We start from the raw sequence: 19,811 nt of genomic DNA, 5'->3' as shown, positions 1-19,811 counted from the left end.
AGAGATTAGACTCTAGATCAGATAGAAATGGAGTGCCTTGGCGAGCTGAACTATTATTTTCATGACTAGTTCCATGTAGTTGATAGTGAAGAGGAGTTCATTAAAATTCTGAAGATCAGTTTTGTGTTTTCCCAGCCAAAATACCACATTTAAATCTTGCAAATTCTCAAACTATCAAATAGCACCTGATGAGATGAAGAGCAATATATAGGCTGAATTTTGCTGAAATACATCAAACCTTTAAATTAAAAATGGCAATGAATACCAACATCACAGTCAGGTCTTTCAAAAGGAAAAGTTAAAAAAGAATAATTAAAGTCACTAATTAAATTTATGAGCAATGCATATGCAAAGAAAAACAATTCTGGTCTGATGTATAGAGGTGCCATCACTAGTTTTAGTTTCAAAAGTCTTGTTGTTTCGTGGAGGACAAGCTTTAGAAATGGATATACCATACAATGAAAGAGAGGATCACAAGAACAGTGAGGGTATACTTACATCTTAATAACTGAGACATCTTATCTGAAACATTCTATCTCAACAAGGGGGTAGGGTAGAACAAATGATCGCTTGTCACACCAAAGAACCGGGTTTGATTCAACAAATGCGTACAATGTGTGAAGCCCATTTCTGGTGTCCCCCAGTGTGATATCTCTTAAATACTGCTAAAAGCAATGTAAAACTAAAGTTACTATCTCAACAAAATGTTTCTCATCAAGTTATGTTTAAACCATGATATATAAAAGTAATGTTTGCATGGGCAGATGATCTCCTGATACAATTAATTACAGATATCGTTATGACTAATACTTGGGTGTTTATTCTAGTGGCAGGATTCTGACCATACTGACTATATCCAGCTTTAGCTACAGCATCCTTGCAATCACTGGCCATAGGCATGCTTTGAGCAGCTTCCAAGACCTCCTCTATCAGACATGTATAACTTCTGATGCATTTTTTACCAATTCATCCACACTGCTGGAGATATTTTAAGTTTTTAAATGACATAACTGATACAGACCAAAGCAAAGTTTTGACCTCTTAGCTGTAACTAGGACGTCTGTAAACCATTATAAATTAGGCACATTTTCAGTGCAGTCCCTGTGGAGGAGAAGAAATATTCAGCTAGGTTTGAAACATATTCATCAGCTCTGTTTGCCTCTGGAGCATTCTACTTCAGAAATACCACTCTCATGAAATTATACTGCTTGACATTCTCGATATGGAGGCAACTTGCTGTGAACTGTTTCTGGACAAGCTAACCATTCAGTAATTTAATTCTGGTGAGATGATTTTCATCACAGTAAAGACTTACATTGAGATCAAAGTCAGTGTAATTGCATGCTCCCAGTTTACCCAAAACTGATCCTTCTTCATAAAATGAAAAAGATTATTACGCACAAAGAGAAGCCATTTATATGACTGAAGTCAGCAGTCAGCTACAACAGCAGCATATTCCTGATTCTCAGAGGAAGTACCCTTCCTGTGAGACATACCAGATTCATATACATCACTTCTTTAATTAAAATGAAAAAAAAGGAAATGTTACAAGAACAAAACTTAACACTCAAAAAGTTTATTTATTCTGAATTGGCAGTGACACTAAGTTGCAATTCATCTCCTTCATAAGTGGCAAAGAGTTGTGGCCATTTGGGCGAGGAAGCCGGTGGAGATGAAGATCTAACTAAAGCAGGCTTTGTTGTCAGCCAACCATTAGCATGTAAACTGTCAAGTCTGTGTTTGACAAAGAATCAACAACTCTGCTGAAATTAATTATTGCACAATCAGAATGAGACAGGACCTGGTAAACTTAAGCGCAGGCAGTTAGAGGTAATGGCAACATTTTTCATGGCGACCAGTAATTAACTTCCAGTACTATATGATACAAGCCTTTTGGTCGAGTAGAGCAAGCTTTAATTTGATTGAACAAGGTGAAGAATGTCAATCGGAAGACAAACCGGCAGATTATCCCATCTGTGAAACATCCGAGAGGAAGCACAGACTGCACCACAATTATTTATGATACTTTCAAGCAATGCTTTAATTGAAAAATGCTGACTTAATAAATATCCTGGCATGAGGACAGGACAATTTTCCCAAACAATTTAGACCATCTCCCATAAATATCTTCAAGTTTACTCACCAGGATGCCAGGATATATTCTAACGGCAGGAAGCCCTACATAATGTTTTTGGTTGTATTTGCATATTTGTATATACTTCTTAAATGCATGAAGCATTGATGTTATGGTTTTAAAGAAGTGTCTATCGATGAAGTGGGACTGACTGCTTCAGTACACCAACTGGCCTGCGAGACAAGCCCTGCACAGGGGATGTCATCACACAGGTTAAGAGAAACACTAAATATTATGACTTGTTCCTTCACTGGCTTGCAGGCAAGCCATCTGTACTGCTCCCTACTCTACACTACATGGTTAATCTCTACTTAGTATATCCAGTCTGAACAAACGCATCTCATTGCTTGTAAACACACCTAATAGTCTGGCACAAAGCAAGGCAAATTACCACTGGGGTACATTGGACACATGAAATGGCCAGTGAGCCATGTGCAGCCCAAAAAGATCTGGCTATTGGAGAGTTATGTGCAAGCTGGCTCTTAACTGTATCAGGAATGTTTTCTCCAATACTATCAGTGCACCTATCAGAGATGGCAAGAGTGCCAAAGAGCCCTTTCTTAATTGTCATCCATGATTTATATACAATGAGTAAGTGCAGAACATGTCTTGCACTATCAACAAACTTAATTAAATTCACTTTCCCATTTCTGATGAGTACACAGCATTAGGATTAATGGTAGTGATATTAACTTAGGGCAGCTTTAGGTTTCCATGTATGACATGATGGGAAATTGCAGTCAATCACATCATCTTCCCAGGCAAACAAAACCAACCTCTTGAAGCAAAGCAAACATATGCCCAATACATGTTCAGTCTTCAACAGCGATGGTTTTTGACTGTCTTGAGAAGAATTATATCCAACATACATTTCTATGGTACTGTTGAGAGTGAAACTTATGTTGGCATATTTCTTACTGAGGATATACTTTCCATGAATAGTGGAATATTTGCAAGCTGACCATACCTGTTTCCCCATGCTGTTCTGCGCACGTTGAAGCGCCCTTTTTCATCATTATCATTGATTGGTGCATCGTTCTTGTACCATGTATATTTAGGTATTGGGTAGCCAGTGATCTCACATCTCAAACGTACAGACTGGCCTTTATACTTGGTTACATTACGCATCTCTATGTCCAGCTGCACATGGCCCTGGCCTGGAAAGAAAAAAGAAAATCTCCACTGAGTCATACACAACTCGAACAACATCATAAATTAATGTCAAATAATAATTATCTCAAATCAATGTCTTTGACATGCAATGTAGCCACTGCACTGCCACAGTGGTACCTCCTAAAGAGCAGTGTTATTTTCTGTACACCATATGAAATGCGAGCCACTGTGTTTAGGTAATGTCAGCAGACCATGACTTGTGTATTGGTGCTGGAGCTGCTGGTGGGTATGTTGTGCAGGCTGCAGCAATATCAAGCATAATAATGAGCTGTATCATATCCTGCTGAATTAACAGAAATGACCAGTCATATAAACCCATGCCTACAATCACCTCTTTCTACAAATACACCACAGTGTTTAGACAGACCTCATTTAAAACGCTGTGATCATCACCTGCACATAGCAAATGTGAAAGAGGAAATCCTACATGAAATGAACATTTGTAATCCAAAATCAAATTTGGTTTGCACAAGCAAATATTGTGTAATTTGTAGCTCCCATCCCATGGGGTGATGTAGCAGCATCTACAGGACCAAATGTGATGACATTTACTGCAAGTCTCTGTTTGTTGATGTATACACCAACAATAGCAAGACCAATTAAATCAAATACCAGACAGCTGGAACAGCCAAAAAACTCTGTGTCAACTTTGTTTTTTTTCTCTTTGTGCATAAGGAAGGAAAGGTAAAACAGTGAGCATCTTCCCATGTGGAAGGGCTCCCAGTAGCCTGTGTATCAACTCCTGTGTGCTAACACCAAACACAATAGGTATTCTGCCACTAATTGAGTGGAATGTCCATACAAAGCAAAGTTCAAATGCCAGGAGTACCCGATGCTTGGTTATGGAAGCTGCAATGTTACCAGCATGTGAACTGCGTAGCTTAGAGTCTCTGTTTTAGGCTGTCTGCACCACTATTCACCTCCTTCTTGCCTATCACAGACTCTCTGGTACACTCTGGTAATAATCTTCTTACAATATTCAAACTGTCAAAGTGTATATGCTTATCAAAAATTGTATGACATGCTATTCTATTGCTTGTGTTTAGTCATGTATTGGCTACTGGTAGTTTTAGTGCTCTTCTTACAGACCCTAGATAGCCTGTGAGACATTACAAGCTCTTTCATGTAAGTCTTGTCACCTGCTTTGTTGGAACAAATAACAAGGCTGGACACTAGTCATGGTCCCAGCATGTGGCTGAGAGTTAATTACTTCAGCAACACACATTAATAGTGGTGTGACTGGCAGAGAGAAGCAGCTCAAGATGCACATGGTCAGAGAGGTTGGGAGGCAGCCCAGGAAAGGTCAGACTGGCATGACCAGTGCCATCCATGCTGCTGACATCAGCCTGATGGACTGCTGCTGTATTGTAAACTTCCTCCACACATACCCAAATGTTTGGAGACCGTTGGACACTGAAACCACAAGGGCAAGGATGCATGTGAGCAGCTTGTGTGCATCACTGTTGGCAGTAATCTAACTAAATCCCCTGAGCAGGTACAAAGTCTCTGATCATCTCCTGCCACATGGTGCCCACACATCTCTGGAGACAGGCCTGGCAAGGCAAGGCAAGGCACAGGATGCTACACATTGCACAAGTTACACATACAGATAAAACAAGCTGGTCGCGCATGACATTCACTTGTTCTCTAGACATACCAAATTAATGCACATTAAGTACAGAGAACATTGAGAAATCATACTCATTGATAACTGTAACACTTGAATTTCAGTAAATCACTATGCCACTAACACCTTTATACAACAGCCCCACCTGGAGAATACATAAATAAAACAAAAATCAAAAACATCAAAAGGCACCACTTCACCGCTAGACTTACCTGCACGGAACCAGTACTTTTCATCAAGAAATATTTCATAGTTTTTTTAGTTCTGCTTTCAGAAATTTGCATCCCTGATTTTCAGTCCAACCTATCATTTCCCCCCCCCTCCCAAAAAAAAGAAGAAAGAAACAAAAACAAAACAAAAACAGAATCAATTACAGAGTCAATCATCAATTACATTACTTCTAGACTGATCTGTATAGCAGGTATTTGAAAAAAAAAAATCCTTCATTTTTATTTTGTGAAAAATTAGAACATCATAACAAAATTCCCAAACCAAACATAAGGCACCACTTTCTAAGCAGATCCATGTAGCAGGTTAAGACAGGAAATATGAAACAGTATGGAGGTGTGTTCGACAGTGGAAGGTCTAACAGATGGACATCACTATATCACTACATTTTTCAAGTATGGGTGTAACAAATATGTATACTGTTTTAATGACAGTTGAGGAATTGCTGCACTGTGGTAATGGAGGCTGCTTGTAGCAACAATGCAGAGTCTGGTTTCTAAAGTCAACATTGGTGGAGACCTAGTGAATCCTGTTCCATTAGCTCAAGCCAGAAAAGACACAAGCCCATCAGATGAAGGCATTAAGAATGGTGTTTAAGAACAAGGTTATTTCTACACAGGATTGCAGGCCTTGTAATCAGAACTGTCAAACAAGTCATGTCCCATTATATGTTTATTATACATACAGGTGTTTGAGTACAGAAATTCTCCATGGTAAGACAGGAGATGCCAATACTCAACATTTGCATTTTGAACCCTGTTTATCCAGATGTTTTGTTTTTAGTTAAAAATTGTCCGGATAGCCAGATGTCCTGTTAACTGGATCAGACAAGCAAAACATGTTCATGTACGTATATCAATAAATCAACAGTCAATAGTAATAACAGTGAATCATCATTATATATAAGTGTACCGATAATACATGGAAGGCGGAACACAAGTTACCATTTGTCAGGTTGTCTGGGATGTGATCATGTAGCGTTTGTTTTTAATTATAAATGCCCTAAAAACATATGACTTCGCATCGAACTTATGCAAACATCCGGACGGGATCACATGACTTAGATCATGTGGGAGGCTATTTTTAATTTGCTTCGCGACAAATAGCAGGGGTCGATTTATAAGTGTTATATACAATACAATTACAGTGTAGTTTACCTTAATCCTACTTAACATGTGTTTTTATTACTGATGAGATGTTCTCACACGCGCCAAATCCTAATGAGTAACACACGTCACTAGTGTTTTGATGGCTAATTAATCAATTCACACCAAATGCCTTACGATAGATTAAGAATGAAATCATATAGGTGTGTGGTAAAAGGTATTGATGAGACACATACACATGCATGTTGCACACATCTCTCCGGATCATTTTTCAATGGAAATATATGGGAATGGTTTGAAAATCTGCCGTCTGGGTCCGGAAGCGCGGGGTCTGGTTAATCGAGTACAATTAATGAACGCAAGTTTTGTTTCACATAAAAATCGTCCAGAAGGCGGGGTTTCTGGATGTGTGGGGTCCGAGTAAACAGTGTTTGACTGTATTTTCAATTGTTTTGTCAATCTGTACAGGTGATTCCGGCACGGTATGAAATGCAGTATTCCTGAAAGGTGTGAAACAGAACATACTGAACCTATACTTCTTGTGTGACCACAACTGAGACACTTGCGCAAGATTGATTTAAGTCCTTATGTAACAGTCCGATCATACATAAATGCAGACTACAGTCTGTGGACACCATGTATTATCCATGAAGTTTAAAGGGCACAGGCCCAATAAACATACAATCTACAATACATAATGAATGCTGCTGCAGGACGAACATAAATAATAAATGTCACACATGTCTAAGTGACATTCTGTGCTACAAAGCAAATATTATATACTTTGATAATTGACAAAGGGTAGATTTACACTGCATTGACATATGATTTATAAATTTATAAAATGTTGGATTCTTATAATAATAACTATTTAAATATTTAATCCTCAAGTGGTGGATAACAACAAACGCTCATTAGATATTGCTGTAACAGCCACTAACTTGGAATAGACACAAGATGACATCACAATGAAGACAAAATAAAGATGAAAAAACATGATTCTACTGTGCACGTTGACGAAATGATGAATGAATACGAGCGGCATAATCCTGCTCGCGGTCGTCCCCACAAAGACAGTCGGAAAGCCGGTCTCCAAACTCACATCTCACGTCTCATCTCTCACGTCTAGATGTGAGCATACATATATATACAGTTTTTAACAACAATGGACAAGCAACGATTCAACAATGGACAACTAGAGAAACAACAGTACTTCCTTCTACAGTTGTTGTGATGACAGACACAGCCAAGGGGGATGACCAATAAAGGCCATAAATGTCATTTACTGTAATTAACAAGGTAGCTGACAAAACAATGTACTCTGCGGTAGTGATAAAGATCAAGATTGTACATTGAATAATAATAACTAAATATCATATAGCCTGGCCACATAGTTTTTGGTCTGTAGAAACATTTGGACATGGCTGTCCTGAAGTAGACACTATAACAACACCACTCTGATTCTTTCTTAATAGCAAGGTATTCGTAGGATAAAAGGAATGCCAATGATAATGTCATGTTTGCTGGATGTTCTTGAGAGCACAGCCAACTCCCCCAACAGGTCTGTGTCCATCCTACATGATTCACCTTAAGTTTCTTCGGCAGTTTTACTCTTAGACCACATTACAACCTCTTTTCCATCACTCAACAGGTGATGCCTGTGATTGTCACTGACTGAGGAGTAGGTTGTTCGTCTCTAATTCCTGTTTTACATGCAGAGTTCAAATCTTTCAGGCAAGTCAACCTTTATCTGCAGTTGTTACAAAGTAAACTGCCAGCAGCATCTCTTGTTCTTTGTACTCATTATCAGGTTTTGGTGAGAAAAGCACATCCTCACAACAATGTGCAGGTTTAATTTTGAGTAAAATGTCATAGGGAAGGCAAACAACATACAGGCATGTTATCAAATTCCATGAAACTCCCTGATCCCTGTGTATTAGCTGGGTAGTTTGGCAGAGATTACTGTGTGTATGGAAGGTGTTTACATCTGCCTGACCTTCACACTGCTAGGGTAACACATACATTGCTGTCTGATGACACCACTGACCAATAAAGTTGATCACCTAGTAGGAGAGACCAGCAAACTCGCAGACATCTCTCACATATTGATATGCTGGTATCATGGAAGGAACATGAATGACTTTATTTCAGAGACATGCAAGTTCTGAATCGCTCTCTGGTTATGAGATAGGAAGTCAACAAAACCCAGGAACTGTGTTTTGAAAACAACTGAAATAAAACTTTAAAAGAGTAGATTTCAGTTACATTTGTGTATTATCTAATTCTTTGTCGGGTGTACCATTGCAGATTAATGATTGTAAGATGTTAATTTAAGATTTACAATGACATATATTACGGCAATTATGATGGGTCATTTCTGATGTTTCATATTGTCAGTGTGGCTGGTATCATGGAAGAAGCTGTATGCTTGTGCTTTTGAGGCAGGCCAAGATGAAAAGCCAAGCATGGCTGCTGTCTGTCCCCCACTGCGCATAGAGGCTGGTAATTTCAAGAGGAGGAGGGAGGTAGGGCCATCACTCAGACAGCCTCTGGGCTCATCCAGTCACACTGCTAGGGGAAAGGCATACAGCAGTGATAAGCAATGATAGTTCCTGATAGGTGGGGGCACCTGCCAAGCCATACAACAGGTTCCTATCTCTTTCACTATAGGAAAAATTTAGAGACTGACTAAGACGCAACTAGAAACATAACCACAAAACATTACCTCTATCAAGTGAATTTATTTGGTGATGTCAGAAAATGTTTATAAACGTCTCTAATTTCTGTTTTTATGAGTATGCTTGGTATTTACTTCAAAAATACTTCTCACAATCCCATCAGTAACTGCTACCTAGGGATGCCATATTTTGCTGTTTTTAATGTGTAAGTATACCCAGGTAATATCAAATGAAACCAGGAAGAGTGAATTAAGCAACTGATTATATGACCACATTGCTGCTATAGTAACAGTAGATGTAATGTTTTACATTGTGTGGATACAGGGAGCCACAGCCTTATATCGATATCACATGGTCCAAGTCTGGCCTGAAAATCCAGTACCTACTGGAAATAATTCACAACTGCACAAACAAACTGGAAACCTGTAAGAAATGTGATGGTCTGACATCAAAGTGTTCAATAAGGAAGTGGCTGCAGACTGATCACCCAGGATTTCTCCTGCTATTTTTGCAGCTCCCTGATGGCCTCAGCTGTCTATTGAAACAGACAGGGGAGCAAACACGCACTTCAACTCAAAAATCATTTCAAAACTATTTACTGATTCTAACTATTCATGAAGAAACAGAGGATATACTTCATAAGTTTCTCAGTGACAATACTGAATGAAAACAGTTATTTCATCTCTGGCTACTTGACCTACATTACACATACAGAAATTGACCCCTGCGATCCTTCAGAACATGACCAATCCTTCACTACCTGACCAGAGCACCAGATGTAATCTACAGGGCCTGTGTCATCCCTCACTCTCTGGCCAGAACATCGGATGTAATCTACAGGGCCTGTGTCATCCCTCACTATCTGGCCAGAACATTGAATGTAATCTACAGGGCCTGTGTCAGCCCTCACTATCTGGCCAGAACATCGGATGTAATCTACAGGGTCTGTGTCATCCCTCACTATCTAGCCAGAACGTTGGATGTAATCTACAGGGCCTGTGTCATCCCTCACTATCTGGCCAGAACATCGGATGTAATCTACAGGGCCTGTGTCAGCCCTCACTATCTGGCCAGAACATCGGATGTAATCTACAGGGCCTGTGTCATCCCTCACTATCTGGCCAGAACATTGAATGTAATCTACAGGGCCTGTGTCATCCCTCACTATCTGGCCAGAACATCGGATGTAATCTACAGGGTCTGTGTCATCCCTCACTATCTAGCCAGAACGTTGGATGTAATCTACAGGGCCTGTGTCATCCCTCACTATCTGGCCAGAACATCGGATGTAATCTACAGGGCCTGTGTCATCCCTCACTATCTGGCCAAAACACCAAATCTATCTACAGCAACTGTGCCATTCCTCACTACCTGGCCAAAACACCAAATCTATCTACAGCAACTGTGCCATTCCCCACTACCTGGCCAAAACACCAAATCAGTCTACAGCACCTGTGCCATCCCTCACTACCTGGCCAGAACACCAAATCAGTCTACAGCACCTGTGCCATCCCTCACTACCTGGCCAGAACACCAAATCAGTCTACAGCACCTGTGCCATCCCTCACTACCTGGCCAGAACACCAAATCTATCTACAGCACTTGTGCCATCCCTCACTACCTGGCCAGAACACCAAATCTATCTACAGCACCTGTGCCATCCCTCACTACCTGGCCAGAACACCAAATCTATCTACAGCACTTGTGCCATCCCTCACTACCTGGCCAGAACACCAAATCTATCTACAGCACCTGTGCCATCCCTCACTACCTGGCCATAGCTGCAGATTCAGCATACAAGGTTCATAAACTGCAGCAATTGCCAGCCTTTGTGAATGTGGGCGTTGTCATCAAAAGCTACCTTTGACTTGTTTACTACATGAGTCTTGTAATTTCTTGCTTGGAGACCCTGTCCACATTAATACCGCAAGTAAATCTGAACATCTGTCTTCCTGAATATTTGTCCATTTTGCTAGATTAGCTTCACCTGGTTGAAAATGGAGTAATGAACATAACTCACAGCCACACTGAATGGGTGTCTTCGCCTGCGTGACATACCCCTAGATTGTTTCCAGGGTACACTACTTGGGTAACCCATTTATTTTATATCAGAACACTGAAGTTACTTGAAACACAAGTAGACCTAATTCTAGGCTGGGAGCTGAATGTGTTGACTACATGATCCCACTTTTTAGGTTTGATTTCATCCCAATGTTAACTAAAAGATTCAAATTCTTGAGTCACCCCAGAATAATGCATCACAGAAAACGATAAAAGACCGGTCTTTCAAGTACCTCTCTGTAATTGCCAGTTTTCAGTCTCGTTGTCACAATTACTCTGTCATCTGATATATGTACAAGACTGTCAAGTCTCCATAACTGCAAATCCCAGGTTATAGTGTTACACTCTAATTCATAGTTTAATGACCCAGCAGAAATCACTCACCTCATCTAATGTATAAGAACCAAAATAACCAAAATATGTTAGTTGAAAAATACATATTGAGGAATGTTCATGCTATTACGCTGATACTGATTGTCATAATAATAGGAAACAAACTTCATAAGCATGCTTGCATTACTTGACTGGGTGACTAATGGGTAGTGTCAAACTCACTCCGAAGAACACATGACCAATAAATGATACATCTCATCATTCTGTCAACCCCACATTAACACTACTCTAATTCAGTATTTCTCAGTGGAGGTTAGCTCATTAATCAAGTGATAATGGTTAGAATCATTTACAGATTCTGTTCAGCAACACCATTTTACTATTTTGATAATGACTACCATCTGGTAATAAACTCACACAGTTATCACAAACATCTTTGTTCTCAGTCAAAACTTTGAAATTACTGTACGGCCATTACTGACTGTAGGATTACAGTTGGATAGTGGTGTATGTGTGACTGTAGGACTACAGTTGGACGGTGGTGTATGTGTGACTATATGACTACAGTTGGAAGGTGGTGTATGTGTGACTGTAGGACTACGGTTGGATGGTGTTGTATGTGTGCCTATAGGACTACAGTTGGATGGTGGTGTATGTGTGACTGTAGGACTACAGTTGGATGGTGGTGTATGTGTGACTGTAGGACTACAGTTGGAAGGTGGTGTATGTGTGACTGTAGGACTACGGTTGGATGGTGTTGTATGTGTGCCTATAGGACTACAGTTGGACGGTGGTGTATGTGTGACTGTAGGACTACAGTTGGATGGTGGTGTATGTGTGACTGTAGGACTACAGTTGGAAGGTGGTGTATGTGTGACTGTGGGACTACAGTTGGATGGTGGTGTATGTGTGACTGTAGGACTACAGTTGGATGGTGGTGTATGGTTGACTGGTGGACTACAATTGGAAGGTGGTGTATGTGTGACTGTGGGACTACAGTTGGATGGTGGTGTATGTGTGACTATAGGACTACAGTTGGAAGGTGGTGTATGTGTGACTATATGACTACAGTTGGAAGGTGGTGTATTTGTGACTATAGGATTACAGTTGGATAGTGGTGTATGTGTGACTATATGACTACAGTTGGATGGTGGTGTATGTGTGACTGTAGGACTACAGTTGGAAGGTGGTGTATGTGTGACTATAGGATTACAGTTGGACGTTGGTGTATGTGTGACTATAGGACTACAGTTGGAAGGTGGTGTATGTGTGACTATATGACTACAGTTGGAAGGTGGTGTATTTGTGACTATAGGATTACAGTTGGATAGTGGTGTATGTGTGACTATATGACTACAGTTGGATGGTGGTGTATGTGTGACTGTAGGACTACAGTTGGAAGGTGGTGTATGTGTGACTATAGGACTACAGTTGGAAGGTGGTGTATGTGCGACTGTGGGACTACAGTTGGATGGTGGTGTATGTGTGACTATAGGACTACAGTTGGATAGTGGTGTATGTGTGACTGTAGGATTACAGTTAAAAGGTGGTGTATGGTTGACTGTAGGACTACAGTTGGAAGGTGGTGTATGTGTGACTGTAGGACTACAGTTGGACGATGGTGTATGTGTGACTATATGACTACAGTTGGATAGTGGTGTATGTGTGACTATAGGACTACAGTTGGAAGGTGGTGTATGTGCGACTGTGGGACTACAGTTGGATGGTGGTGTATGTGTGACTATAGGACTACAGTTGGATAGTGGTGTATGTGTGACTGTAGGATTACAGTTAAAAGGTGGTGTATGGTTGACTGTAGGACTACAGTTGGAAGGTGGTGTATGTGTGACTAGGGCTACAGTTGGTGTATGTGTGACTGTAGGACTACAGTTGGTGTATGTGTGACTAATTCTAAAATGGTTCAGTGCCATATGGCTAATGGAAATGCTACATGCTGCACTGACCAACATTTGAAATTAAAGGATATTGTTTTGGGGGTAACAAGTATTTGTAACATGGAACAGTGAAATAATGAGTGAGTGAGTGGGTTTAGTTTTAAGCCTCACTCAGCAATATTCCAGCCATATGGCGGTGGTCTGTAAAAAATCGAGTCTGGACCAGACAATCCAAACAACATGAGCATCGATCTGCGCAACTGGGAACTGATGACATGTGTCAACCAAGTCAGCGAGTCTGACCACCCGATCCTGTTAGTCGCCTCTTACGACAAGCATAGTCGCCTTTTATGGCAAGCATGGGTTGCTGAAGGCGAATTCTACCCCGGGACCTTCATGGGTAACAATGAAATAAAATGTACCACAATTTGGGTACACATCCTTTTCCATAGTGTGAAGTATTGCATATGAAATCAAACTTTCTCTGTAAAGCATTCACATCTACATCATTTCAACTGACATCACTGATGTCCAGTGAATACCTGAGAGCATAATACCATTTCGTTCCTCCAGGTGCTTATAAAAATCAGCGAAAAGCAATGCAATTTCCTGGGTACAATTGTATTTCCACTCACAAAGATACCAGATCTTGACATATGATTTTTTGCATGACATGACTGCAAGTGATTATAACATTAATCAAGAAGTATCTGTCAGAACAGCTCTCCTTTTCATGGTGCTGCTTAGAGAAACAAGGTGCTGGTTAACCAGGCTCTGTTGCTGTGCTAGACTACTGACACTTGCAGTAACAATGTTGCACATGCTTGTACAGAAACATAAATCACTTTATCAATTCACCATATTTACTCTGTCAAGTACCCTGGCCCACATGAGCTTCACTTAACTTTCATGGACACATTGTTATTTCATTGAACCAAAATTATTTGTTCCATTGAAAACAATATCACACAAAAAGTAAGTGTTTGAATGCATGCTGGACGTCTTAAAACTTTCCAAAATATTATTTCTGACCCCAACTCAGAAAAACAAATGGTAGCAGATCTTCAGAACATATCTGCTAAATGCTATCAAAACAGATATTCCCTAACTTCCTAAAGTTGCACTTGGCATTGACAAAAAATAAGCAAAAGCAACACCTCTTAAATTGATTGGTTTAGCAAATGTAATCAGAACCATTCGTGTCCTAAGGACACATTACAGCAACCATATCAATGAGCATTCATCCTTGGGAGAACAAAGTTTAAAGATAACCCAAATCAATTAGAGGGAGGCCTGTGTTTGTGTCCCACTATCACTACTGCCTATCTGTGGACTCCTTGTTCCAAGGATGCCATTCATCATGAAGTGAATTGTCCAGCACATTTGTGTGATTGTAGCCAGATATGGGCATTTCAGGATTGTGGATGCTCCTTTAAGTGGCAGCCATACAAGTACAGCGATATTGGTAATGGATGTGTGTGAGCTATGCATTGTGTGGGTAGCAAAGTCTACCTGCAATACACTGACCCTGCCTCTGACTCTGATCCCATACAAAGCTGCTGCAACCACTTCATGATTGCAGCTACCTGATCTTTTGTATCACATCATGTCTACCATGTTTGCTTAAATTATCTCCTGCTCATGTAATATCAGAGGGATTAGGTGTGTTTGCTGTAGGGTAGCCTTGCTTATGGCTTATGATACATGTAGCAACTGTGATCACCTAGATCATCTGACTCACAACCATAAAACACAGGCTTTCAAACTTGGTATTCATATCCTCGAACTTCTTGATGGAATGAAATGATTCATGATGTTTGAGACACTCAATTTTTATGATTAGAGTATCTTGATCCCTTGTGATCAGCATGCTTGCTCTAAGAAGTGAAGAGTCAATGGGACACTTGATACAATAGCATCTTAATGCCAGAGTAAGGAATAATCCCTAGCAAAAATGTCAAGCAGAAGTTCTTGGTTTCAACATTTTGTGATTAGATTGATAAAACTGTTGCCACCTTACAAAAGCCTGAACATTTTTTACACACTTGATTCTAACTAATAACCATGCTTGCTCTGCTCTCCAAAAAGTGTCTCATTATCAACTTTTGACCTGTGACTGGGATTTTCGAAGCTCTCTTAGCGTAAGATATTCATAAGTACCATGCATTAACATTACCTTATGAAAATCATAACGCTAAGGGAGCTGCAAAAATCTAGCTGGTCCAGTCTGCAATGTTTAAGAGCATCCATTACTCCGTCTAAAACTATCCTACTACAGATGTACTGACAGAATCCTTCAATGTAGAAGGTGTACATCAATTGCCTTGGAATTATTATAGAAAAGTTTTAACTTCATTAATGATTAAACAAAGTTTGATAACTACTGCTCAATTTTCCAAGCACCTAAGGTGTTAATTATACTTATACTACTTAGTTTTTAACTTTCCTCATCATCACAATTTTAACTCCATTAATCAGGTAAAACATTTCACACATTTGAAATTGTATATGTTATTTTACCATTAGTTACTTATACCTCTCTACTTGGACATGTGTAAAGCCAGTTGCTGGTGTCTCCTGCCATAATATTGCTGGAGTATGGATGCCTAAAGCTGTGTGAAGCACAACGGTAACCACTCACTGACATACTGACAAATAAAAAAGTAGTGTTGTCCAGACTCTTGCATATTGCAGTAAGAAAACTGAGGTTCTCTTTTTAAAGTGTATGAAGTCTGTGCATGCCTCATCACGTTGCAGTGAACATTGAGGGATTATTCACAAAATTTATTTTGGGGTGTTCTTAGCTTCACTGGAATAATAAGAGCCATCATATGCCTCCTTTAAGACATTGAGATATTCCCTGGTGATCCTGTAGACAGGGATTGAGCAGGATGAAGACACCAGGAATACGAGGTTGCTTTCTGACATGTATACCAGTATGAACTTGGCTTCTTCTGTATGACTACTGTAGACAGAGTAAACACCCTTGGTTCAGACAGGCCATTGGAGTGTTTCCTCCTAATAGATTCCACTACATCTCATTAGTAAATTAGCTGAGGGTAAACTGTTGGTATTTATATCAAGAAGCATAAATATTTATACTTCCATTACAGACTTTGATAGGGGAGTGCAAAATAACAGAATATAAACAATATAAAAAAATTACAAAATCACTGCAGCTGAGGATAACCTGTCATGCCAAGAAATGTTAAGCTTAACTAATAATTAATGTCTTTAGGGTTTTTTGTTAGCATAAAACTTATATCCTCTCTTCGTTTAATTAGCTTGATTAAGAACGTAATCAGCACTGTATAACTTTCTTATGCCCAATAACACCAGTCTGCAGTTTTATATGATGTTTGAACAAAATATGTGGCAGATCCAAATGTTACCCATACTCAGGACCAACAAAATTGACCAACCTTCAATTTCCTCCAGTTGAATGACAGTGAAGTTGTAAAGGGTATCTTCAGACAACTTCATCACCATATGACTACTGTCAGTATGTATCTGCAGTGCAGACACTCAGAGACATAGGGCACACCATATCTACCTGAAGTTGCTCTAGCACAGCCACAAGGTCCATATTATACCAGCAGTTTCTTCATGTTATGTCTGTGCCCCTGGCTCAACTCTCAAAGCTACTGCCATGTGAAGGGAGGAGCAAATCTGTCATGGTGTCAGGTCACACTCAATGTCAAACCACATTTCTTGAATCTATAGCAAAGTGGGAGGACATTTTGTTTTTTAATTGATTGACACTGGGTTGCAGCTAATGAAGGAGGCTTCAAAATGAACAGCAGGAGGGAAGAGGGAGACACAGTCACGCCTTATCTCTATAGAATTAGGTGATGTAGGAACATCACACACTTAATAACAACATTTACATACTTCCCTTTCATGAGAATTACAGGGCATGAAAATAACAATCAGACCATGAACAGTGGATTTAATAGGAGCCCAAATGTTCCCAACAGAAGGCTGTTTTCAATCTCTATTGTACATGGTACTACCATAATGAAACATCTGGAACAGTCATCGTAGCTGAAATGAAAGGATTACACAAGTTCAAATGAAGAGAAGCACTGGGAGGGAGAACTGACATCAAGTGTGGTCATGGCTGTACATACTGAAACAACTGCCACTAAGTTTCCCCAATATCAGGGACAGCAATCTCATGGCACTCATGCCAACATGCCATATTTCTAAAACTGTTTCACATCACCATGAAATTGTAGTGCAAATTTTTTTTGCTCCTTTCCTTTTCCACCATAAATATAGGAGCATTCTGAGGACATTACCTGCCAATTACCCCTGCCCCTTATCCTCACTGATTGGGGAACTTTCCTGAACCCAGTCAACCAGCCAGAGCAAAATATTTGATGGGATTTTATCAGTTTGTGTTTACAGATGACATCATAAATAAACAAACTTTGAGTACATGTTTATACAGACTATCTGAGGTGAAATGGTTAGATATATCACAGTTAGTAAAGTGATTAACATGTTTGCAATATCAAGTACATGCCATCATTGTAAAGGATACACAATTTTGTTTAAGTAAATTTGTCGGTAAAGTAATTCAGTTATATCTTCAACTTCAAATATTTTTTATATAACTACTTATTTCTCATTATGTTTTTCTTGTAAAACATAAAAAACGGTCATAGTTTTAAGCAGTTTCATAGTTCAAACTGACGAGAGTTTTATTGTTTATAAAATGTAAAAAATTGGAGAAATTTGAGCGCTAAAATATGACATATGTTCCTAATCGTTTAGTATTTATCTGAACCTTTCAAAAAAGAGCCTATGCACACACCGAAAAACTGGGTTCTTGGTTAGCTGTCTGTCTATGTGTTGATATTTTACACACAACTCTCCTACCCTGTAGCTGCCATCACTCAACAGTTTGCTGAATGTTCTTGTTCCTTGCAAGCTTGTGAGCAAAGTGAAGCAGATTGCACAAGCTGGTCCCTTTCCTCATTAGATTGAGAGACCTGACAGAAGGGCTGGTTGTTCATCATACAACGCCACTGTAGTCACAAACTTCACACATTTAACACACTTTGATATTTCACACACAGCAAAGAACAAATTTCCTGACATCTAGGAACTGTATTCATGCAATTAACCATTGGACGGCTAATTTGGGTAATGCCTCTGTTTCTGTGTAATGACTTGCACGTTAATGCTTATATTTACCGATGAATCGCAGTATCGCGTCAAGGCTGAACCTGTTGCAGTTACGAAACTTTGGGGATAATTTGGTACACCTATTTTGGGGGAAACAGCCTTTTCTGGGAACAATATATCAAAATTCTTGTTGGACATATCTTTCTTCAAATAAGATGGAAAACTCACAGTGTTGGTTCAATTGAATATGGAGGCTATTCAATGACTTCAAAACAAAGGTAATGAACTGAAGCCATGACAACAAAATGTTCCTGTTGGAACAACAATCTGATGCCTTCAATGAATTTCCAACAACATTTAGCCTTAATATATATTATTTCAAGCAGTTGTCTAGTAAAAAGAACATTTGATTTTTGTGATTTATTTTATATAGAGAGTGATCGTCAAAATACAGAAATTGACAGCTGCACAGCAGATTTGCATAATGATGATTACTATTCATGGTTTGACTTTTCCAGGGGTTGTCTAGTGGTAGGAATCCTATGAAATCCTCAAAAACAAAGCCATCACCTTGCCCACTGACAGAACAGACTTCTTCTTTTTCAGACCTTAGAAGACATACCTGCTCTGACTGTTGTTTAGTTGAAATTGGTAGACTGAAGGATCATTCAACAACAAGCCCGGGAGGTCTGCTTCAGAACAAAATTAATTCTCATGAGAGGTGATAAACCTGAAATATTCTTGATCGTGAGTCAGGAGTTCTTGAAACAAGCATGTTGAAACATTTGTCATGCCAAATTCTTTCTTCAATTGTTGTCAACACTTTGCAAGATGCATAACATAATTGCTGTGTGACATGTAGTGAGTTGAAGCTGCAGCTGAAGGTCTTACTGAACATGGATCAGCAACAGCGGCAAATGAAGGCACCTCATCCCCTAATGTGACCACCACATCTGCATGGATGGCTGTCAGGATTAGTCCTTTGTCTGTTTTCATCCCCAGGGAATACCTGGTCATTTCGATGCATGTCAAGTTGTTTGGGTTGAATTTGGATTGAATTTGGATGTGGATGTCACAGTGGGGGACACCAGAAAATGGGCTTCACACATTGTACCCATGTGGGGAATCAAACCCGGGTTATCGGTGTGATGTGCAAACGTTTAAACCACTAGGCTATCCCACCGCCCCGTTAAAGAAAGGTTATAATATAAAGGGCATGCTAAGTGCAGCTGGCATGAGACACTGCAGAAAACATCTGAATAACACCACAAAGCATATTCATGTCTCTGTGTCAGTGTAAAGCTTCCTACCCGCAATGTCCTGTCTACTTACTCTGTCCTAGATGGAGGTAGGCAGTGATGTAGCTGTGCATGTCTACTGCTGCTGCTCTTTGCCAGTTGCTTAGTGACAGCTGAAAGCTATCTAAACCAGTTAGAAATAAAC

The 19,811-nt window shown here is 39.7% G+C and overlaps 1 protein-coding gene across 2 annotated transcripts in view; it reads right to left on the bottom strand.

The window, feature by feature from the left end:
- The window catches only part of LOC137291422 (inactive tyrosine-protein kinase transmembrane receptor ROR1-like), a 160,076-nt gene that overhangs the window by 20,438 nt on the left and 119,827 nt on the right, over positions 1 to 19,811 (bottom strand). For both annotated transcript variants that reach the window (XM_067822755.1, XM_067822756.1), the window contains one exon: positions 3,102 to 3,291. In XM_067822755.1, coding sequence (XP_067678856.1) covers positions 3,102 to 3,291 — 190 coding nt within the window. The remainder of the gene's footprint in view (positions 1 to 3,101; positions 3,292 to 19,811) is intronic.

Source organism: Haliotis asinina, chromosome 7 (assembly GCF_037392515.1).
Source record: "Haliotis asinina isolate JCU_RB_2024 chromosome 7, JCU_Hal_asi_v2, whole genome shotgun sequence".
In the NCBI taxonomy this organism is placed as follows: Eukaryota; Metazoa; Mollusca; class Gastropoda; order Lepetellida; family Haliotidae; genus Haliotis; species Haliotis asinina.
Note: the sequence above shows the minus strand (reverse complement) of the source record. Positions and strands in the feature narration are given on the sequence as shown.